The 24,007-nt window shown below is 40.9% G+C and overlaps 1 protein-coding gene across 1 annotated transcript in view; it reads left to right on the forward strand.

The window, feature by feature from the left end:
* The window catches only part of PIK3C3 (phosphatidylinositol 3-kinase catalytic subunit type 3), a 131,159-nt gene that overhangs the window by 32,845 nt on the left and 74,307 nt on the right, over positions 1–24,007 (forward strand). The window contains exons 8-15 of the mRNA XM_039545351.1: positions 4,207–4,311; positions 6,950–7,042; positions 10,636–10,821; positions 12,264–12,415; positions 14,281–14,371; positions 17,053–17,120; positions 21,736–21,841; positions 22,744–22,860. Of these exons, the coding sequence (XP_039401285.1) occupies positions 4,207–4,311; positions 6,950–7,042; positions 10,636–10,821; positions 12,264–12,415; positions 14,281–14,371; positions 17,053–17,120; positions 21,736–21,841; positions 22,744–22,860 (918 nt within the window). The remainder of the gene's footprint in view (positions 1–4,206; positions 4,312–6,949; positions 7,043–10,635; positions 10,822–12,263; positions 12,416–14,280; positions 14,372–17,052; positions 17,121–21,735; positions 21,842–22,743; positions 22,861–24,007) is intronic.

Here is a 24,007-nt window from a genome sequence, read left to right on the forward strand (position 1 = left end):
TTGACAATTGTATCTGCTATTGTCTTAAGTAAGTTTAATTGCAGCACAAAGTTGTGGCTACTGCCAGTGTAAGTATTGAGTAAATCTAGTTGATAAATTAAAAATCTCACTATTATTTCTCAGTTTGTTATTAGGCTTGGTGGGATGGTCAAATATTTTTAGTTCATCAAGTGTCCTCTGCATATTCCCATTCATGAGACTTGTGCTGACCGGTTCAGCAGGACCTTAGAATCTCCTGATAGCAGTGCCTGTTAGGATGCCCCTGCAGCTTCATCCCCACCCTAGCACTTGAGCATACTCTGAGGGTGTGGGTATAAAAGGGGCATGGCTCTCATTGCTGCCTCAGTTCCTTCCACCCACAGCAGTGATGTGAACCTGTCTCTGTTAGGTCCGTACTTTCATATTTCACTAAGATTTCTGCATCACATGTACCTCTGTTTTTCTATTGGTTCACCATTTCTAGTACAGAGTCTTACCCTTTGGCCTTTCCACTGGACCCAGAGTTTTTACAAAATGCCTGGCTCCAATAACAGTGTATTTGAGGAGGCAAGGAGTTTTCATCTTCCCTTACTTAGATGATTGGTTCCTGAAGGCTCCCTCCGAAGATTTAAGGAAGGCCATTCAGATTATTCGTTCTGTGTTCGGAACCCTAGGTCTTCTCATAAATGGAAAGTATCGGAGTAGCCATGTTAGTCTGTGTCCACAAAAACAACGAGGAGTCCAGTGGCACCTTAAGGACTAACAGATTTATTTGGGCATAAGCTTTTGTGGGTAAAAAAACCCACTTCTTTAGATGCAACTGAAGAAGTGGGTTTTTTTTTTACCCACGAAACCTTATGCCCAAATAAATCTGTTAGTCTTTAAGGTGCTACCAGACTCCTGGTTGTTCCTAAATGGAAAAAGTCTCTTTTCCCCCATGACAAAAGATTCCATTCAATGGTGCAATTCTTGACTCTATAAAAGGAAGAGCTTTCCTTCCAGAAGAGAGGTTTTTAATCATAAATGGCACAGACTCCTTCAACATCCCTCTCAGAATGTAGGTTTTTGGTTCACTGTGTCAAGACTGATGTTATCCACAACATATGTGACTCTGTATGCCAGGCTCAGAATGAGGCATCTTCAGCACTGGATCCTAAAGAACTTCAATCCCATTATGGACTGTATGATAAAAGTACTCACTGTTCCGAGGAAAGTGTATCTTCCCCTAATGTGGTGGTTGAAACCACAGAATGTCCTCAAGGGAATTTTGTTCAACCCAGCTCCTTCTTTGTTAATAATAATAATAATAATTACAGATTCCACAAAGATAGTGTAGGGAGGGAGGGGTACAACTTTGCAACATGTTTATTCGAGGTCTTTGGACCTAAGAGAATTCCAATTACATATAAATGTACTGGCACTGAGGTCAATCCACCTAGGTCTCAAAGTGTTTCTTTCACAGGTCTGGAATGAGGTAATTCAAGTGGCCATGGGCAATGTTTTGGCAGTGTAGTATTTGAACAAACAAGGAGGCGCTCGATTTTCTCAACTATGCAAAAAGGCAATAAAACTTTTAGACTGGTATATCCAGTAAAATATATACCCAATTGCCCAACACATAGTGGGGCAACACAGTGTGATTGCTGATCAACTGAGCAAAGATTTGTTGCAGATGCACAAATGGTCTCTAAAGAATTCTGTTACTCAGGATGTTTTCAGCCTTTGGGGATTTCTGGTCATAGGTCTCTTTGCGACAAGATTCAATTCAAAATGTCCCTGTTTTTTTGCTCAAGAGCTGGCTCAGGCAGTCTGTCATTGAGGGATGCGTTTAATATATGCATTGCTCCCATTTTCACTTATCACCAGAGACTTAAAAAAGATAAGGCAGGATTGAGCCAGGGTAATTCTCATTGCTCCCGCAGGGCCAAGGCAGGAGTGGTACACCAAGTTACTCCATTCTTCCAACAGCAACTACAAGATGCTCCTGTTATCAACAGACCTGCCGTCCCAGGTCTTCCATCCAGATCTCTGATTGTTACATCCGGCAGCATGGGTAATATGCCTTGGATAGAGTCAGAAAGATCGTGTTCGGTTGAGGTGCAACAAGATATAATTAATTCCCGAAAGCTGTCAAATTGAAAAGTTACAAGTCCAAGTGTAAAATATTTGTTTTATGGGCAACTGAAAGAAGTGTTGACCAATTTCAGCTCCCATACAACTTATTTTCGAATATTTGTTACGCTTAAAAGTAATAGGATTTTCTTTGCCCTCCAGTGAGGCCCATGTAGCAGTAATAACAGTGCATCATACTCATGTTAATGGAAAATCTATTTTTTCATATACATTGGTAAAAAGCTTTTTAAGAGGCCAATTCAACCTGGATCCCCTCAGCATGGAACCTGGTCCCACCATGGAATCTGAATTTAGTTTTAACTCAACTTGTGGCTCAACCATTTGAACCTCTAGTGAGCTGCTCTTTGTCTCTCAGTGAGGACCGCTTTTATAATAGCTGTTACTTTCTCATAGAAGACTAAAAAGTGAACTTCATGCATTGATGTCAGACCCCTTACACCAATTTTTATAAAGACAAAGTGGTTCTTAGACCGGCTTCTAAATTCCTTCCTAAGGCGATTTTGGAATTTTGTGTAAATCAAGCTATCAGTCTACTAATATTCTTTCCAAAGCCTCATTCAGGTAAAGGGAAGACCAGATTACATTCATTAGCTGCTAAGAGAGCACTAGCTTATTACCTGGATAGAATATTTTTCCCCTTTTTGATACATGCAAAGCTGCTGCTTGAAGGTTAGTTTATGCTTTTGCAAAACATTATGCATTGGATCTGGCATCCAGGGCTGATACTCTGTTTGGTAGAGCAGTACTCCAGTCTTTAACTACAACTTTGAATCCCTATAGCCAATTTACTGTACTGCTTGCTAAACTATCCCATGAGTGGAAATATGCAGAGGACATGCGAAGAAGTGAAGTTGGGTTACTTGTAACTGAAGTTCTTCGAGATAAACTCTGCATGTTCATGCTCCCTGCGTATCTTCCCCACTCCTGCAGAGTCCAAATTTCAATATCTTGATGTTCTGCTTTATCAATGGAAGAGACTGAGGTGGCAACTGCTGCCACAACCCTTTTATACCCACAACCTCAGAACACGATAGAGCAACGGGGGGTGGCACATGGGCACTCTGATAGGCACGACTCCCAGAAGATTCTATCATCCTGCTGTGCAGGTTGGCATAAGTCCCGGGAGTATCAATATGCAGAATCCAACTTGACAAACTCCAGTTACAAGTAACCAACCTTCATTTATGGCAGGGCTGGTGGTGGAAGTTACACTGTTAACACTTCTGTTGTAAGGGAAGGGGAGGCAATTTGGAGACAGGTGAGAAAGGAGGGTGATTATTACCTTAGTAAAGGAGATGGGAGATATAACGCAAGAGGGAGCAGAGGAGGGGAAAAATATTGAAACTGAGGAGAGGCAAGTTAAATATTGCCCCAGGTACTTTGCTTATGTGAAATCCCTTTCTTGCTCCACTTCCTTCTGTTGTCCTCGTTGTATTTATTGCCTAAATACAGTTCTAGAAAACAATTCCATTATTGTGAATGCCAGTTCAGCTGGGTGGGTATTAGCAACTTCAGGAGCCCTTGTGTCAGCACCATGCCATCTAACACTGCTGTCAGGTAGTCCGATTGACACAGTGCTGAAAATGATGTTGGCAGCTGAAATCTTGTTCACACTGTTGCTTCTACTGTTTCTATTATGGCTTCAGCTGAACCAGTATTAACAATAAACTCTGGGGTTAAAAACATGTAATGTATGCAGAGCCTTTAGACTGTAAGCTCTTTGGAATGGTGCTTGGCCATAAAGTGTCTAGCATCTTTAGTGCCTTAGCATGTTTAGGTGCTGTGTAAATAACTTTCATTTTGAACAAATGCCTTTATGACAGCCGTTCACCCAAAGGTGAGAAATGGTTATAAAATTGCATTTTAAGTCTAAAATGATGGTATTGTCTTATTCCACAAATTGCTCACTGTGGAAAGTACATGCACTTTAAGCAGTGAATCCAGAAGACAGAGTAGTTTTTAGATATGAATACTTAAGCATGTAATACATTATTCAGGATGTTGGTGAGTCTCTGCTAGACAGTTGCATTTCAAGACTCTTTTCAGTGGAGTTAAATATTTATAACCGCTGACTTTTATTTTGTGTATTTTTAGGAGAATTTAGTAGAGAGCAAACATCACAAACTTGCTCGAAGTTTAAGAAGTGGGCCCTCTGATCATGATCTCAAGCCTAATGCAGCTACTCGAGATCAGCTTAATGTAAGTTTGTAACTTTCATTTGAGTCTTTGGTGTCTGTAAATATACAGATTCAGTTTTGCTAAATGACTTTATTCAATGTCTGACGCCAAGTTTGAAAGGAATACAATAGATATGTGATTTCTCGTTAATGTGAAATTATGCTGAAATAAATTTGTTAGTCTCTAAGGTGCCACAAGTACTCCTGTTTTTTTTGTGAAATTATGTGTTGTCAATAAGAGAACTCACTTGGAGGTGAGTAGTTGTCTGGCCCAGCTCATGAACAGCCAAAGTCATTCCCATCTGGTTACTTTGAGATGAGTTAGGGTATGTCTACACTATGGGATTATTCCGATTTTACAGAAACTGGTATTTGGAAACAGCAAAGAATCCTGTGGCACCTTATAGACTAACAGATTGTATAAAGTCGAGTGCACGCGGCCACACTAAGCACATTAATTCGGCGGTGTGCGTCCATGTACCAAGGCTAGTGTCGATTTCCAGAACGTTGCACTGTGGATAGCTATCCCATAGTTCCTGCAGTCTCCCCCGCCCATTGGAATTCTGGGTTGAGATCACAATGCATGATGGGGCAAAAACAGTGTTGCGAGTGATTCTGGGTAAATGTAGTCAGTCAATCCCTCCTCCGTGAAAGCAACGGCAGATAATCATTTCGTGCCCTTTTCTCTGGATTGCCCTGGCAGACGCCATAGCACGGCAGCCATGGAGCCCATTTAGCCTTTTTTCACTGTCACCATATGTCTACTGGATGCTGCTGACAGACACGGTACTGCAGTGCTACACAGCAGCATCCCCTTGCCTTTGCAAGTTAGCAGAGACGGTTACCAGTCATATTGTACCGTCTGCTGCTGTCATGGGTGCTCCTGGCTGGCCTCGGTGAGGTTGGCCGGGGGCGCATGGACAAAAATGAGAGTGACTCCCCAGGTCATTCTCTTCTTTAAGTTTTGTCTAAGGGAGAGTAAGTCCTGCCTAGAATATCAGGCAAGTCTACTAAAGAACCAGAGAGGCAAACAGCCGTTCCGGGTCAGAGCCCCAGACATTCCGCAGAAATGATGAGCTGCATGCCGTTCTAGGGGGTGCCCCTGCAACAACCCCACCCGTTGCTTCCCTCCTCCGCCACCCCTCCTGGGCTACTGTCGCAGTTATCCCCCCATTTGTGTGATGAAGTAATAAAGAATGCATGAAGAAACAACACTGACTTTATTGCCTCTGCAAGCAGAGATAAACGGGGGGTGGGGGAGCGCAGCTTCCAGCTGCTATGATATTTCAGGCAGGACAGAATCTCCAGGAGACAAAGCTTAAAGAAGGGAATGACCGGGAGTCATTCCCATTTTTGCCCAGGCGCTCCCGGCCGACCTCACTGAGGCCAGCCAGGAGCACTCACGGGATGATGATGACGGATACCAGTCATATTGTACCGTCTGCCATCAGGAAGGGAAGGGAATGTTGCTGTGTAGCGCTGCAGCACCGCGTCTGCGAGCAGCATCCAGTAGCTATACGGTGACATTGAAAAAAGGCTAGAAACGATTTTTTTCCTTTTCCTTTCACGGGGGGGCTGACGACATATACCCTTAACCACCCACGACAATGTTTTTGACCCTTCAGGCATTGGGAGCTCAGCCAAGAATGCAAATGGTTTTCGGAGAGTGTGGGTATTGTGGGATAGCTAGTGTCCTCAGTCCCCCCTCCCTCCCTCCCTCCGTGAGCGTCCATTTGATTCTTTGGCTTTCCATTACGCTTGTCTCAGCTCCTTAAGTTTCACACAGCACTATGTTGAGTCTCTGTTGTGGCCTCTGTCTGTCATAGCCTTGGAGATTTTTTTCAAATGCTTTGGCATTTCGCCTTTTGGAACGGAGTTCTGATAGAACAGATTCATCTCCCTATACAGAGATCAGCTTCAGTATCTCCCGTATGGTCCATGCTGGAGCTCTTTTTTTGATTCTGGGACTGCTTGGTCACCTGTGCTGATCGGCGCTCCACGCTGGGCAAACAGGAAATGAAATTCAAAAGTTCGTGGGGCTTTTCCTGTCTACCTGGCCAGTGCATCCGAGTTCAGATTGCTGTCCAGAGCGGTCACAATGGTGCACTGTGGGATAGCTCCTGGAGGCCAGTACTGTCTAATTGTGGCCACACTAACCCTAATCCGAAATGGCAATACCGATTTCAGCGCTACTCCCCTCGTCGGGGAGGAGTACAGATATCGGTATTAAGAGCCCTTTATATTGATATAAAGGGCTTTGTTGTGTGGACGGGTGCAGGGTTAATGCGATTTAACGCTGCTAAATTCAATATAAACTCGCAGTGTAGACCAGGCCAAAGACTTACTACACTCCTGAGTGCAAAAGAATCCACATCACACATACTAATTGGCATTTTTGGCAGTCTCAGCAGCAGGGCTAAGGAGTGATAAGTCTATGGATACCCTGATCTCTACGGGTGGTTCATCTAAGATCAGGGTTGAAGAGCATCACTTGTATAGTATGGGGAAATTGTCCATTCTGTTCTGCTTATGGATAGACAAAGGCCTTCATTCTACTATGTGGTCAGTATGGCGTATGACACACTAAATTCTCTCAACTTCTTTACAAGATCAATATGTATAATTTTTTTACAAACTATTATCTGGAAATTTTTTAATAGATCATAGTGAGTTATCCACCAACAAAGCAACTGACATATGAGGAACAGGATCTAGTTTGGAAGTTCAGATACTATCTTACTAATCAAGAAAAGGTAAGGTTAAATTGATTAAATATATACTGATCACTGTACATTGTTGCTGAGTAATGTATCTTCATGTTTCATTAGTGCAACTGCCTTTTTAAGTGTCTGCCTCTTTAGAGTTGTGAATCTCTGAGCCGACAAAGTATATTTAGTCGAGATATTTTTCATTAATGGAACAGCTATGCTGGTAAAGACTAGTGACCATATTTTTTAAATCCTATTGGCCAATACTTTTAAAACTTGTAGCTCAAAATCTCTAGTGAGTTCCTTTAAAATGCTCTTCTGCCAAGCCTGCCAGGATTAATCCACCAAAGAAAATTGTTTGATAACGTCTGCAAATATAGCACAAATCGCAAGCTGCATGCCTTCTAGATAATAGGCTAGTTTACTGGAAAGTGAATTAGAACTAGATGGTCAAATAATGCCCCCCCCCCCTCAAAAAGTGTATTGTTCAGTGATTATTTAATTAATAGTATTGCATTAGCTCTAACTGGTATCTTTCTGTTTTGCCTTACGTGAGGTCCCAGAAAATTGTAGCTGGACTATGTTAAAATAAGTAACAGTTTAAAATGACCAGTTATTTTAGTGGTAGGTATTCAGCTATAAACCAGGCTGAATCCATAGTCTTAGCTTGTTTATATTTTTGGGTGACCTCTAGCAAAGGATCTAAATTCCTGATTCAGCAAAGCGTTTAAGTGTGTGCTTTGCTGAGCTCTCTTCTCCCCATTCAGCTCCATACATTGAGTAATCCTTAACAGCTTGTTGCCGGTGCTTTGAGTCTGGCCAGTATTCTGTTAATGACTCCTGACGGTGAAAAGACTGTTTCAAAAGAAAAAAAAAAGATAGCAGAGTTGTCCTTGGTTTGCCAAATCTCTATAGCTGCCTTGCTGGTTGCTGCCACCCGACACCATCATTTCTCCTTGGGAACAGGCATTTTGTATAATGGAAGAGACAGCTGATTGAGTCAACATTGTCTCATTGAAGTATTTCCCACAGGCCTTTGGGGAAAAGGTGTTCCAGAGATCATGGGATTACTTTTGGAGAAGCTTGCTTGTGGTGGCTTGGGGGGAAACTGATACCTCGGAGGAGACACTGCATACTGCTTGTGTACTGTTATCAAGAACTACCAGAACTAAGTTCCTTCTTTGTGCCTTAAGCAAAGGGTACAATCTAGCACTCAATGTGATCTGGAACATAGGGATATTAAGTGACTGAAAAAGAACATACTTAGTAGGGCTGTCAAGCGATTAAAAAATTTATCATGATTAATTGTGCAATTAAAAAAATTAATTGCACGATTAATTGTGCTGTTAAACAATAGAATACCAATTTAAAGATTTTGTGATGTCTTCTACATTTTCAAATATATTCATTTCAATTACAATGCATAATACGAAGTGTACAGTGCTCACTTTATATTTTTTATTACAAATATTAGCACTGTAAAAAACAAAATAAATAGTATTTTTCAGTTCACCTAATACAAGTGCTGTAGTGCAATCTCTTTATCATGAAAGTTGAATTTACAAATGCAGAATTATGTACAAAAAACCCCTGCATTTAAAAATAAAGCAATGTAAAACTTTAGAGCCTAGAGGTACTTCTTGTTCAGCCAGTCGCTCAGACAAACAAGTTTGTTTACATTTGCAGGCAATAATGCTGCCTACTACTTCTTTACAATGTCACCTGAAAGTGAGAACAGGCATTTACATGGCATTGTTGTAGCTATGGTTGCAAGATATTTTCATTCCAGATGTGCTAAAGATTCATATGTCCCTTCAACTACCATTCCAGAGGACATGCATCCATGCTGATGATGGATTCTGCTCGATAATGATCCAAAACAGTGTGGACCAATGCATGTTCATATTCATCATCTGAGTCAGATGCCACCAACAGAATGGTTGATTTTCTTTTTTGATGATTCGGGTTGTGTAGTTTCTGCATCAGAGTGTTGCTCTTTTAAGACTTCTGAAAGCATGCTCCGCATCTCGTCCCTCTCAGATTTTGGAAGGCAGTTCAGATTCTTAAACCTTGGGTTTAGTGCTGTAGCTATCTTTAGAAATTGGATATTGGAATCTTCTTTGTGTTTTGTCAAATCTGCAGTGCAAGTGTTTTTAAATGAAACAACATATTCTGGGTTGTCATCCGAGACTACCATAACACAAAATATATGGCAGAATGCGGGTAAAACCAAGGAGCAGGAGACGTACAATTCTTCTCCTCAGAGTTCAGTCACAAATTTAATTAACACATTTTTTTTAAACAAGCATCACTAACATGGAAATATGTCCTCTGGAATGGTGTTTGAAGCATGAAGAGGCATATGAATGTTTAGCATATCTGGCATGTAATTACGTTGCAGTGCCGGCTACAAAAGTTCCATGTGAAAGCCTGTTCTCACTTTCAGGTGAAATTGTAAATAAGAAGTGGGCAGCATTATTACCCGTAAATGTAAACAAACTTGTTTGTCTGAGTGATTGGCTGAATGAGAAGTAGGACTGAGTGGACTTATAGGCTCTGAAGTTTTACATTCTTTTGTTATGGAGTGCCCGTTATATAACAAAAATATATATACATTTGTAAGTTGCACTTTCACAATAGAGATTGCACTACAGTATTTGTATGATGTGAACTGAAAAATACTATTTCTTTTGTTTGTCATTTTTACAATGCAGATATTTGTAATCAAAGGTAATATAAAGTGAGCACTGTATACTTTGTATTCTGTGTTGCAATTGAAATCAATATATTTGAAAATGTAGAAAAACATCCAAAAATATTTAATAAATTTCAATTGGTATTTTATTGTTTAACTGCGATTAATCATTAATTTTTTTCAGTTAATCTCGTGAGTTAGCTGCGATTAATCAACAGCCCTAATTCTTAGTATTCTAGATAACAGTAAGGCTGATATATTAAAGCAAACAATTGTTGTTTTCATTCAAGTTGAGGTATCAAGCAGAAAGATAGGTCTATTTAACATAACAATAAGACCTGTAAAACCTTGCAAAGACCCTTTTCCCCTGACAATCTCCCCCATGTTTGATGCAGATTTTAAGGGTTTATTTTCCCCTTTGGTGTGCTTGTACACTCCATAGTCTCTAGTGATAACTGAGTGCGTTAATTGGGAGGAGAATAAATTGTGAATTTGAGATTGCTGCTACAGAAGATGTAATTCTCTTGCACTGTAGCACTTTAATCTAATTTCAGAGGACCTTACAAAAATTGAAGAATTAATCCTCACAACACCCCCCACAAAGTAGGCGAGAATTATCACCCCATTTTATAGATTTGGGGGCAATAATGCATAGTGAGATTAAGTGCTTTGGTCAATATCATGCAGCAAGTCAGTAGCATAACTGGGAATAGAACACAGATCTGATTCATACTTGTGTGTGGTCACTCAAATTTAGTTGTCCAGAATATTGCCATTCACTTCAATTGGGTTCCCCCAGTTTATGCTATTATAATTGCAGTAAGAATCCGGCCGTATGTCTTGTCTTGACTTAAACTAAAATATCTAACTCTTTAAATATTCCAGTTCATTGATTTCTGTAATTGCGTAGGAATCATCAGTTTTTCTAATCTTCTTTGTTTAGGCTTTGACAAAGTTCTTGAAATGTGTCAACTGGGACCTACCCCAGGAGGCAAAGCAGGCACTGGAGTTACTGGGGAAATGGAAGCCAATGGATGTAGAAGATTCTCTGGAACTGTTGTCATCTCATTTCACCAATCCAACAGTACGGCGGTATGCTGTTGCCAGGTTGCAACAGGCAGATGATGAGGTATTAAAGGACTCTATTGTTCCGTGTGTGTACTTTACTTTCACCTATTAGAAAATCAAAGGACCTAAAGTAGTACACTGAGAAATGTACAGTTTCCATAATGTTTGCTACTACCTGAATATTTATTACCTTTTATAGGAAGGTAATTATGAAAGATAATAAAAGGTTGACTGTGAAGCTGTTCAACGTATGTCTCCATTTTTAGAGAGAATAAAACTTCTAGCTTTATTAAGCAAAACTCCTCACAAAGCAAGTCAATACTCTGTATTAGATGTCTTCAGCCATGCAGACTGAAACAATCATACTTTCTCCCCACAACCCAAGAGATCAGTTTTGATGCTAACCTGTTCGCTTCAAAATTAACTGCTCCATTGTTGAATAGTAAACCAGATACTTCTAGCAATCTGTTTTGTAAATAGCAGGTATGTCCTGACATTGCATTCCTTTGAGGAAGAAGGTGCAGAAAGATATTCTGTGAGCTAGAAATGAAATAAAACATTTGAGATAGAGGGGGATTTCTTTTTGAAAACCCATGTAAAAACACTGATTAAGTGGTGGAAACTTAATGGAATCTAATCTTTTATCTAGGTTTTAATATTCATATTACATCTGCCTCCTGTTTTTATGATAGGGAATTTTATGCACTCATGATTGTGCCTTCTGGATGCATTATAACACATTTTCTTAAAAGCAGCCCATAAAACTGACCAGCTCACAATAGGGAGCACTAATTGCCCCCTAGTTAGCACCCCACCCACAGTAAGACTGACTGCCTCAGTCATACCCTCCGTAATATTCTTGACCAAAAAGACATTCCTTGCACCATGCACTGAAGATCCAGAAACAGGTTCTGGTAGACCATCAGAGGGGGGAAATTCCTTAGGTGGTAATTAATTAAAAACCCTGTCTTAAGAATTCAAATCTAGGGACTGTTATTGCTTTGTTGGTTTTAGCTTTTATGATGGTGCATTAGGGAAGAGGCAGCATTAGATAGCCACGTCCTAGGCTCTGTCCAACTTTTACAGATGGGAAGTCAAACACATTAAAGTGAATAGTTTAACCAATTTTCATTAAATAAGACCAACATGGCTACATTAAATGGATAGTGGAAGTTGATTACAATAAGGTCTGAGGAAGACTAACACTAGCCACTCTAAAACAGAAATATACACCCTGAGATGTGTATTTAAATTGCTAATATGGCTTTTTATTAATGAAAACAGTGCAAGAAATAGAAACTTCCTGTGTGCCAAGTTATATTCACAACCACTCTTTCTACCCTCCACTAGCCATTACTCAGTTCCTGCTTCCATTTCTTTACTGATCACTAAACCCTGATTTAGGTTTGTGAATAAATGATGTAATTCTCAAAAGTGCTGAGCATCCAACAGCTCATTTCTCAGTGTATCTTTTTTTCTCCCTCTGTGTTACCTCCTTCCAAGGATTTGTTGATGTACCTGTTGCAGTTGGTCCAGGCCTTGAAATATGAAAATTTTGATGACATAAAGAATGGATTAGAGCCAAATAAGAGGGACAGTCAGGGTTCAATGTCCGAGAGTATGGCATCAGGAACGAATGCTGCAGAAATAGACAGGTAAGGTGCTTTTCCTTCGAGAAGGGAAGAAACAAGGAATATTGGCATCAGCAGTAAAATACTGATTCTCTCCTGCAGGCATGCAGCAGTTTTGTCACTGGCATATACTAAGTTTATATTGCAAGGTTGCTACTCTTGCTTTATTTATGAGACCTTCATGATGCTTCCAGTCACTACCATGTTGAAGACTTAAAGCTCTGAGGCTGCTATGCGGTCATTTTGGTTGAAAGTCTCATAGTGCCATTCCTGAGACATTAAAGTAATTGTTTAGTTCTTTGACTTTAAATCTAGCTAGTAATTGAACTGGGCAAGTTTTTGTAGAAAAAGTTTCTTTTGGAAATAGGTTGGGTTTGCTTAAAATATGTATGTGGCTGGCTAGCAAGAACACAGTCATCTGAGGGTATCTAGCACAAAATTTTGTGATGTGATGATACTTGATCTAAAAATTTAAGTTTGCAAAGGTCCTGGATACCCATTTGTTATGAAAACAGAAATAGAAGGCAAGGAAGTACTGAGGCCTGTGAATGCCTGTTCCCTGCAATACAGGAAAATTACTGAGATTATTCATCACATATGATATTTTCTTAGTCCTTCACAGAAGGACAGCCTCCGTTGCCCAGGATCCCTACCTATTTGCCCTAGAAAAAAAGCCTTTCTTTAAATATATCATCCACCAAGATTTTCACTCCTGCATTTCAACTCCTTAGAGACACAGAACTCCCTAAGCTCCTGAAATACTTTAGTCCTTAGAGCAGTAGTATTCGGTGGAGCATGAGGTAGTCCCATTGCCAGCAGTCATGCACAAACCTCTAAGTTTAAATCCTGCACATTAAATCTTCCAATTGGTTCCATCTTGACTGTAGTTGCCAAAGTAGGTCCCCACAGGTGTGCTTGTCCAGTTGCTGCTCCAATCCTTATATCTGAACTGATATAAAGCATTGTCAGGTATCCCTCACAGTGTTCCTGCCCTTCCAGCCAGATTCAAGTTGTTAAATGCTTAAGCCCAATTCTCTTGGAGTTATATTTTCAAAAGCACCAAAGGAACTTAAGTGCCCAAGTCGCTTTTGAAAATGGGACTGAAACTCCTAAGTGTTAGATGACTTAGATGTTTTTGAAAACTTTATCTATGGCACTTAGTGTCTGTGCTTAAGGTACCTTGTAGTCATTTCAATACTAACTTGACACTTAAGCATTCAAATTCAGTGATTCTTTTTGATATCCTACTCTTGAGAGGGTGTTTTCAGAGCCCCAAAGGAGGAAGGAAGGCAGACCACTTCCCTGGCTTCAAATAATCTGTGTGGCAGAGCAGTGTCACTGAAAGGCTAAAATCTACTGCCTCAGACTAAAACCAGGTGCAGACTAAAATCAGATTTGCTTGCAAATATCTCACAATGCACTGGGAACATGAAGAATGCATCTCACCTCTTCTGGTGAGATTGACATAAATTTGATTTGAGGCCAGCCCTGTAGTGCTTTGAAAGGAAGTCCCTCAAAGCAAAAACCTGAGCTGATCAAAACTTCATGTTGATGTGGCCTGCTCCTAATAGGCATAGGGAGAGAGATTTACCACTGAAGCATCTTACACCATCTTCCTTGAAACAGGCTCTGATCATTCACATGCTTGAAGTTTTCATGCTTAATTCTTTTTACAACCACATTATAACTAAGCTTAAATTTTCTGGAGGAATTAATGTTGCCACTGTTAGCTGTCGAGCCTATTTGGCTAATTGGGAAACCTACAACAATGGAGTACCATCTAATTAATATCCATTGCAAATGGAATGTACACAATTGTATTTTTTTACTGTTAATGTGATCCTAAATCCTAACTGTAAAACACATGGTTTTATTTCTTTACTTTACAGTTCCCAGATCATAGCGAGTCCCCTTCCTCCTGTATCCTCCCCACCTCCTACTTCTAAAACAAAGGAGTCTGCAGAGAGTGAAAACCTTGAAGTAAGTAAAACATGTTAGAGTTATTAACTAAGAAGTATCCAACATGATAACTGAATGGGTATTTGTTTTATAGTGGTCTTTATCCCATAGAATTTGACTAATAAGCTAAATATAAGAAGTTCACTAAACTTGTTATGATGTTTAACTCTTCCTGAAAGTACATTGTTGCATAGTCCAAAAGGCAAGAAATTAGTTTTTACTCTTGCCCTGGCAACATAAATATGTTAAGAAGAAATGTTCAAGTGAACTAAATATAAAGATTACTTCATTAAGAAAATACTGATGGTTTTTCTTAATGTTTATATCTACATTGTTTATGAATGCAGTCACACTAATAGGAATAGGTTAATGTTGCATTATGTATATTTCTGTTAAGCACAAAGATCAGTACCTTTTGGTAAAGAGAAAAATGAATGTAGAAAAACATAGTGAGCATATAATATTACATTCAAGGTAACTTGAATGTGCCTACGTATATTCTAATTAGTGTGTATATATTTATTTTATACATAATCTCAACTATTTTTATCTATATAGCACACACATCACAAACTGTGCACTCCTGGACCAGATCCTCAACTGGTATGAATGGCCTAAGTCCATTGATTTCAGCATTACTATCCTAATTTACACCAGTGGAAGATTTGGCCCTTCTCTTTGTAGTAGATGTTGGATAAAAATGGCGAGATATACTGATGACTGAACTGAAGCCAGTGTAACTGTCTGGTGTATTATCGGTCTGAGAGCATTCACCTTGCTACACTCAAAGTCCGTGCAGTTTACTTCCTGGGGTTTAGTTCTAGTCACAAAATAAATCTCAAACGAAGCAAGACAAAATTCAGCCCAAGCCTTTTCTTGGGGTTGGCTGCTGCCATAGTTCATCAGAGGGCTGCTCAGCCCTCACTTTCGGTCCTTTCTATCAAGCTGCTCTGACCTTTTGCATCCAGGTGAGTAATCAGCTACCTTCCAACAGCGAGTCACCAGACACCACTTAGGTAGTGATCATGCTAGAAAATGTGAACAAGATACAATAGTTAGATACATATTACCCAATTCTTGTATTTCCCGGTCTAAGGCTGGAGATGTGCAAAATTACACATGTAAAATGTATAATTAAAGAACATTATGTGCTTTTGTCTTTTGATGTATTGGTAGACTTAATGAATGTTAGTGGCCATTTAATTTCTGTATAACATAACTTAATGAGATTTAAAAAAAAAAGTTAATTTCCTATTTAATTTTTAATTTGGGGTAGATCACACTTAGTTTTTTGACCAACCAAACAAATAGGTTTCTCCAAAGGCTACTTTCTGTGACTCTTGAGGAACAGTTTTCTCTGTAGTTTCATGTCTGTCTACAGTCCTCATGCTTCTGTAGTTTCTGTATGGTAGAATGGTATGTTACCAGTTACAGTAGAACCTCACAGTTATGGGCACATTGGGAATGGAGGTTGTTCGTAACTCTGAAATGTTTCTAACTATGAACAAAGCACAGTTCAGGCTCCTGCTCCAGCAGGCTAGGCTCTAGCACAGGGGTGAGCAAACTACAGCCCGGGGGCCACATCTGGCCCTTCAGACATTGTAATCCGGCCCTCAAGTTCCGGCCGGGGAGTGGGGTCCGGGGCTTGTCCCACTCCACGTGTGCCATGGTTCTGCGTGGCTCCTGGAAACAGCAGCATATTCCCCCTCCAGCTCCTAGGCATAGGGGCATATTGGACTCGGCACACTGCCCCCATCCTAAGCACTGCCCCCACAGCTCCCATTTGCCAGCAATCACAGCCAATGGGAGTTGCAGGGGTGGTGCCTGAGGACAGGGCAGCACACAGAGCCACCTGGCCGTGCCTTTGCGTAGGAGCCGGAGGGGGGACATGCTGCTGTTTCTGGGAGCTGCTTGAGGTGAGCGCTGCCTGGAACCTGCCTAGCCCCCTCCAGTGCCCCAATCCCCTGCCCCAGCCCTGATCCCACTCCCACCTGCAGAACCCCTTGGTCCCACCCTCCTGCACCCCAGAACCCACACCCCCAGCTGGATCCCTCACCTCCTCCCGCACCACAACACCCAATTTCATGAGCAATCATGGGCCGCCATACAATTTCCGTACCCAGATGTGGCCCTCAGCCAAAAGTTTGCCCACCCCTGCTCTAGCAGAAGCTCCCTCCTCAGCCCTGGCAGCTTCCTTGCAGGCAGCTTCTTTCCCTGGGTTGGACTGAGTTTTCAATTCCCTCCCCCTCCCGGTTGAGGGAAGGAGGGTGAAAACATCTCGTCCTGCTCCCGGATGGGGCAGGAGGGGTGAAAACAGCCCCTCCCCGTCCTGGCCAGAGGAAGGGGAGCGGTGAAAGTGGCACTGAACCCAGTGCTGCTCCTGCTCTGCTAGTTCCATCTGCCTGGGCTGGCAGCGCCAGCGTCTTCACCTCCTAGCTGTAAGTGGATGCCCCATGGGTGGGATGGGGACAGGCAGCCCAGATGTGCCTACCTTTAAGATACAATACAGACACAGTAGAGTACTTGGGGCTTTTGTTTTTGTTTGGGTTTTTTGGGGGGCAAGGGGGGAGGTCTCTGCTGCTGCTGGATTGGTTATTTCCAGTTTCACATGGTGTCTACTTGACTGGTCAGTCTGTAACTCTAGTGTTCGTAGCTTTGAGGTTGTACTGTATAACTTCTTTACTCTTTTTAATCTATTCCAGCAAGACCTTTGCACTTTCTTGATATCCCGAGCCTGCAAGAATTCCACACTGGCTAACTACTTATACTGGTATGTCAAAACTTACTTTGTATTATTTGTATTAGGGTCCCCAAATTTGACATCAGGGTCCAGCTGTGCAAGGAGCTATACAGACATAGAATAAAAGATAGTCCTTGCCCAGTGGAACTTAATATCTAATTTGAGATGCAATAATGTGTTAAAATAAACAAAAGAAGGGATGAGGATTACACAGTGTGCAGTTACATAGGGTAACTAGTTTAAGGATGGCAGTCACTAGCTTTATACAATAACGTGTAAGCATATGTCTCTAGATAAAGTGAGTGCATTATATTTGCATTAATGCAGTGATCAAAATAAAATTTTAAATTCTAACTTTATGGTCTACAAGTGTCATTCAATTGGAAGAAAAAAATGTAATTCAGTTTTGGATTGTTATGATTTTTTGTCTTTTTCCCCCTTATGAATGACCTAGAGTTGTGACACCTTGTCCAGATGATTGTTTTGCACTTAAATCACTGCACTAAGAATGTACCCCTTGTAAACGTCCGCTTTTGGGGTTCACTCCTCTCTGGGGCGGCTGAGAGCCAGGCCGCCTCCCTACACGAGTCCAGTGCACTGGTGTATTAGCCTGGTGGGGTAGGGAACAGCCAGGAGCTCAGGCCCTCAGGCAGGGGCTGAGCAAACAGCAGTTTAAGCCCAGGCCCTAAATCAGGGCGGGGCAGCGAACAATATTTCAGGGCTCAGACCCTCAGGCAGGGGCTGAGCAAACAGTTCAGTAAGTTAAGCCCAGGCTCCTGGGCCTGAGCGTCGGGGCGAGGGGGAGACTGCCACCTGTGAGTGGGGTGGCAGGGGGGACGCAGGCCCGCTCACTCCTCTGCGTCCCAGGCCGGGGCCCTAACAGCGGCAGGCAGCCTGCTGCTGTGTCAGTGGGGATCCTGGCCGCAACACACTGACATTGGCTCTGGGTGTGCTGCAGCCAGACTAGGGTTGGCTGCCCCCGGCTACTTCCGACCTCCCCCTCTACCGGTACCTCTGTCTCAGCAGCGTCTTCCACAGCGTCCCACACCATGGGCTCCTCGGGATACTGAGCGAGGGGTAAACTGGGCAGCTCCTCGGGGTCCCTTTGTACCGGTCGGCTTAGGGGCTCTTCCAGTGTCTGGTCGGTGTCCAGTCCCCGCAGGTATGGCCAGTCCTCGGGTCGGTCGCAGATGGCAGGAGTCTCCCCAGTGGGAGCTAGGGCCTCAGCGTCTGGCCTTTCCGGCGGCCAGGCCGCTTCTGAGCCCTGGGGCCGGGCTTTTATACTTCCTGCCCTGCGCCTTCACCTCTGAGGGGCGGGCGCAGGCTCCAGCGACTCCGCCCACTTTGGCGTCTGTAAGGGCTCGTCCCTCTCTGGGGCGGCTGGGAGCCAGGTCGCCTCACCACACCATGTTTTATAATTCTGTATGTCATTGATTGAAAATGGTTATAAGAAGTTTGCTGTAACTAATACTAATATGCTGTGAATAGAACATAATAGTTGGAAATGAAAGGGGTGAATTAAAATAGTCTTGGCATGAATGAATGAATGATGATGAATTAAAATACACTGTCCAAAATGATGTGCCAAAATTTTGACTTATTCTGACAGTGCTACCAGTTGTAAGTCCATCCTAGCTAAATATATCCTTGTCTTCCCTCTCGCATACAATATTTACATTTAAAAATATAAATCAAACAGAAGCATGATTTACTACAACACATGGTGAGCATGACAGCATACACTCTTTTTCTTTGTCATAGCCTAGATTGTTTGTTTAAACTAAAAATATAATGGACTCCTTTTCTGAAGGTAAGGAACTACAAGTGTGATTACTGGGAATAGACATTAAATATTTGGTCTGGTCAAACATTCTTATTTATTTAAGTCGAAATAACTTATTTTAGCTTCACTCGCTTAAATGTGTGGTTCATTTCACAGTCATTACTGAAGCTTTTGCGTTTTGCCAATTACATAAAACCCCAAATCTTTTCATACATACAAGATTGTATGCAGTTTGTATCACTAGAGAATACAAGTACATTGCATTCTGAAACTTGGAACAAACTTTCTTCTTCCTAACTCATTCAGTCAACAGACTGTCAAGCTCTCTCAAAACACTCTTGCTTTCTGACCGCAAAATCAGCTAATTTATTCATTCTTTTCCTTTCAGACATCTCAATTTCTCAGTGACAAAATCAAAATGTCACAGCTACAGTTTGATCTGGCATAGCCATAAATCCTTTTGGCTGCTGATCAGTTACATTTTTCAGCTAACCAGACGCAGCATGAGCTTAAAACAATCAATAGAAAGATTCAGTAATCCTTGAAACTCAGGCATCACAGTCATATTACTGTGACGCTAGAATCATTCCTGTACTTTTTCACTTTTGTGCATAGATGACTAAAACTGTTTCTTGTGCATGCATCATCTACTGAGGCATATATCTATCATCAGGCCTTTGGGCCTGCCTCTCAAGAAGTTAGAGATACCATGTAGTACTTTCCTTTGCAAAGAAAGATGAGATAAAGGCACATTTTAATGAATTTCTTTGCATTTTCCCTTTTCCCCTTTGCTTGTTGAGTACATAATCTTTGAAAATACACACGAGAAGCTGTCAGACTTCATTTCCTCTGTAGTAAGAACTAAATTTGTAGCCTTAAAAAAGGCTATCCCACTAGCAATCACTGCTGCAAGAGTAAGAGAGCTTTGGAAATGGCTTCTGGTTAGCTGTAGGATTTATTAAGATTATAGCCCTTTTGAAACCCAGGAATTTATCTGGATACTGAATGTATTTCAAATTTTGTTATGAATTTGTAAATTAGTTTAGCACACAAGCTTGATGGAAAATTCGCTTGATGTAGCGAGCTCTTGAATCAATTTGAAGAGACAGCCCACGACAGCAGATTATCTAATGGATTGTGCAGTTTCCTGCAGTTAATTTTCTACATCGAGAAGAGACCGTTTTGATTAGTTCTTCTATGGCTACCAAATTTAGATATCTACTCAAAACATGCTCTTCGATCTGGAAATACAATCCTCTGCACATTATCCTTCATATCCATGTGCACCTTTGTCAACTTTCACATAGTTTTGTCTTGGGAATGGAATTGTAGCTCCATTTTTGAATCGGCTCGTTGTCACCTCCTTTCATCTCCCATGCTGTTAAATTAATTTATTTCTCTTTGGGGTGCCTGACACAGTGCTTAATTTGTGCCAGGGCTTGCTGGGGTTGAGCCCTGACACCGCTAGGCTTGGTAGTTCATAGCCCCCGCACCTCTGGGCTTGCTGTATCAGTTATGAATGTAAAAAAATTGCTTGAACCCTGGCACCTCTTTCATTACAAACTAAGCACTGACTTGACAGTAGTTGTCCCAGCATATAACCAGGTTCAGTGATCTAAAATAGAAACAAAGTATATGTTGCATAAGGCAGGTAGAAACATAATTGTTAAGCAGAGCGTAAAATCAGCTAGACTTAATATTAGGACAAGTGTAGTTAGCTCGGCTCTCAGATTTATTCATTTGGTTTAATTTGTAATCAACATTCTTATCAGCACTCATCAAACTTGCTATGGGCTCTCACAGTATTTAAAAACCCAGTTCTCCAATTGGTGGTAAAAATATTCTGCTCATGCACCTCAAAACACTTAATGGTGTCAGAGGAGGTACTCCACTGAGCCTGTATAGAGCCTAACATGTTGGAGCTCCAGTCCTGGGGCACCACCATAAAGTAAACAGAAAAGTAACTGTCACAGCGTGGGTGGAATTAGTCCATAACGTCTGTGAAGACTGATTAGGTTCACTACGTTTGTACAGTCACTTGACTTAATCCAAACCAAGCATTAGAAATTGTTATGTATTCAGTTGGATATTAAATAGCCCTGCCTAGAATACGCACAGTTGTATGTATTGTGCTATACTGTGTCTCAGAGGATAGAAGGGGGATAATTGACAAACTGCCTGTTTTGGTTGGCATTACTTTATCATGTATAAGTGAAATTACATTTCTATGCTGCATATGAAATAAGGGCAATTAGAGTAAGAACCACAAAATAAGGCATCAGATCAAAAATGATTGTAAAATATTGTTCTGTTCTTTGGCTGAGGCCTCTAGTCTGGTAGTCCTTTTAAAAATGAACAGTAACTTTTTTGCAAAGCCATGCTCTGTGATCCTCCCCAATTACTGATGGAACATGCAGTGACAATGCATTGGGCGGGGGAGGCAGGAATGGGGGTTCAGGAGGTTGTTTGAATTGCCATTTTGTAGCCCTCAGATTAGGAATGGGTAATAGAGCAGTGAGAATTGTAGAACACTCCTGTCAATGAGTGGTAGGACAAATTATTAGTGTAGATGGATATGCAATGGGGCAGAGGTGTGCGTCTGGGATACCCGTCCGTACCTGCTCTGGTTGAGTGCTATCACTCATGTCCTAAGTGAAAGTAAATCTCAAGTGTTTCAAGTAGTCCGTATATCAGTGGAAAGACCCAGGGTGGACTTTCCTGAAGGTTGAGGTTTTGCCCTGAATCAAGTACAAATTAGTTTTGCTGTAATTGCAGATCTTCATTACACGGCTGTAGTATTGCACAGGTAAGTGATTTGTATCGCAGAAGGACAACCTAACCGAGATTGTTTTTGTATTAAAGGTATGTAATAGTGGAATGTGAAGACCAAGACACTCAGCAGAGGGATCCAAAGACTCATGAAATGTACCTAAATGTGATGAGACGGTTTAGTCAGGCTCTATTAAAGGTAACTCATCCCTTACAGAATGAAAGATTAAGCAGTTTGCAGGTGTTTGCTTTCTTTAAAAAGACACTAGTTTCCTACGATGCCATGCCATAAGCATTACAGTCTGCCAAGCCCCTACTTCTCCCTGGAATTAATTTGATCTGCTGTAAATGATGTAATTTTAGTTCAAAATAAATGAATGCAACTATTAAGGAAAGTGTTTGTTTCCCTTTCTCTATTTGTTGCTTTTCCGATAAACTGTCAACTGACTTTTCGTATCATGTTTGCCTCTAGACCCCCTTGCATCTGGCAGTGAACGTCTGATATTTGGGGGGAATATTTGGCCCTGCTTGACAAACTTGAGGTTGGATCACTAGCCTTTGCTGACTCAAGAAGCAGTGCCAATTTGTCTGTCAGCAGTAGAGGGTGCTGATGTAGTGAAAAAAGGTCCTTCTCCTGAGCTATAGTTCATAACTTCTGGCATATATGTACAGAGTTGGCTGGCTATAAGTCTAACAGTCAGGTATCTTTCATTGCATTTTACTTCACATCTCATTAATGCTGCTTCAAGGTTTTTATGTGACTCATGTAGTACAAAGGCGTATTTCACATGTGAGAATCTTCATGAAACTTACTTTTTTCCCCCTGTGAATTAGTTTGTCATGCATGAATGTTCACCACTCAAAGTATTATTGTTGATGTAAATTGAAGTGCACTGAAAGGTCAGATAACTGATTGCCAGCTACAGAAATTTTGATTACATTTTACAGAAAATACTGTGCTTTGAATGAACTCTGAAATGAAAGATAATTGATCTTTTTTATTAACTTGGGAAATCTAGCTAGACTAAGAATAAATGTACAAATTTCAGATGCAATTATGGAACAAAGACCTAATTTTCTGTTTCTTTTTCATTCACATAGGGTGATAAGTCTGTCAGGGTTATGCGTTCTTTGCTGGCAGCGCAGCAGACATTTGTAGATCGACTGGTTCATCTAATGAAGGCAGTGCAGCGTGAAAGTGGGAATCGTAAAAAAAAGGTAAATGCAGGAATAAAAACTTTGTGGTTAAAATTTCAGAGTAGGAGTGTTAGTTTTCACTGAAAACTTTTGATAAGTTGTGCAGCAAGATGCATTGAATTTTTCTAATGTCTTATTTAAGGAAGCATGTATGTTAATATGCAGCGTATGTTTTGTTTAGCGTGAAGTATTTCAGCTCTTTTGGTGTTTTTTACCCTGAGCTATTCTACTTCGGTTTGTTTTGGTTTCTTTGGTCACCTTTTTGGACACACATATAGAAGACTAACATTTCTGGGAAATCTTTTCTCAAAGATGCTTTTTGATCAATTTATTTTTCTTCTTTAATTTATACAAATATAACTGTCTTAAGAACATAAGAACAGAACATCTTATGTTCTTATGTCTTGTACCCTCTGGAAGGTATATCCAGAATAGTGCTTTGGCTCTATGGGTACATTGATTTAGTTGGGGATTGGTAGATGTACACGCACTAGCTTCTGCTTGAACTAGTGCCTAAAACCAGCGAGGTCACGGCAGCTGCCCCCGTCTCTGGGTATGTACTTGTGTAGCTTATGTTTTGAGTTTTTTAGACAGGATTTTTTTACGCCTTTCTCAGCTATGAATTGTTGTATATTTACTATGTCAGTAGTTTATCTATTTTTCCCCTTTCACCCTTTGGTGAGGGGAGTTAGAAACCAATGGTGGTTTTCTGTATTATACTTATGATTCTTGATTTTATTAGTCTTTTTGTTCCTGTGTTTTTGAGATATTTGACTGTATGCCATGTTCATTCTATTCATTTTATCTTTGTTACTGCTTGTGTCCTTCAATCGCATTAATACCAGTTTCGCCACCACCTCCTTTCTCCTCCACAATGTTGTGCTGAACATTGCATTTCCTTAGTGTATGACCCATTTTCCATAGCATGTACTAAATTACTTTTTAATACTGATTCGTTTCTGAGATTTTCGTATACATTTACATGGAAAAGTATAGCAGCAGCAAGACACTGGAAAGCACTATAATCCTAAATACTAATATAGATTGAGACATATAGACTTCATAATCTGATTTTAGATTTATTGTTAGATCTTGCTATCATCTCCTTTTTAATCCACCTGAGAATCTGGATAAAAAACAGAATCTTGCTTAGAAAAAAAACAAACTT

Source organism: Mauremys reevesii, linkage group 6 (assembly GCF_016161935.1).
Source record: "Mauremys reevesii isolate NIE-2019 linkage group 6, ASM1616193v1, whole genome shotgun sequence".
Lineage (NCBI taxonomy): Eukaryota > Metazoa > Chordata > Testudines > Geoemydidae > Mauremys > Mauremys reevesii.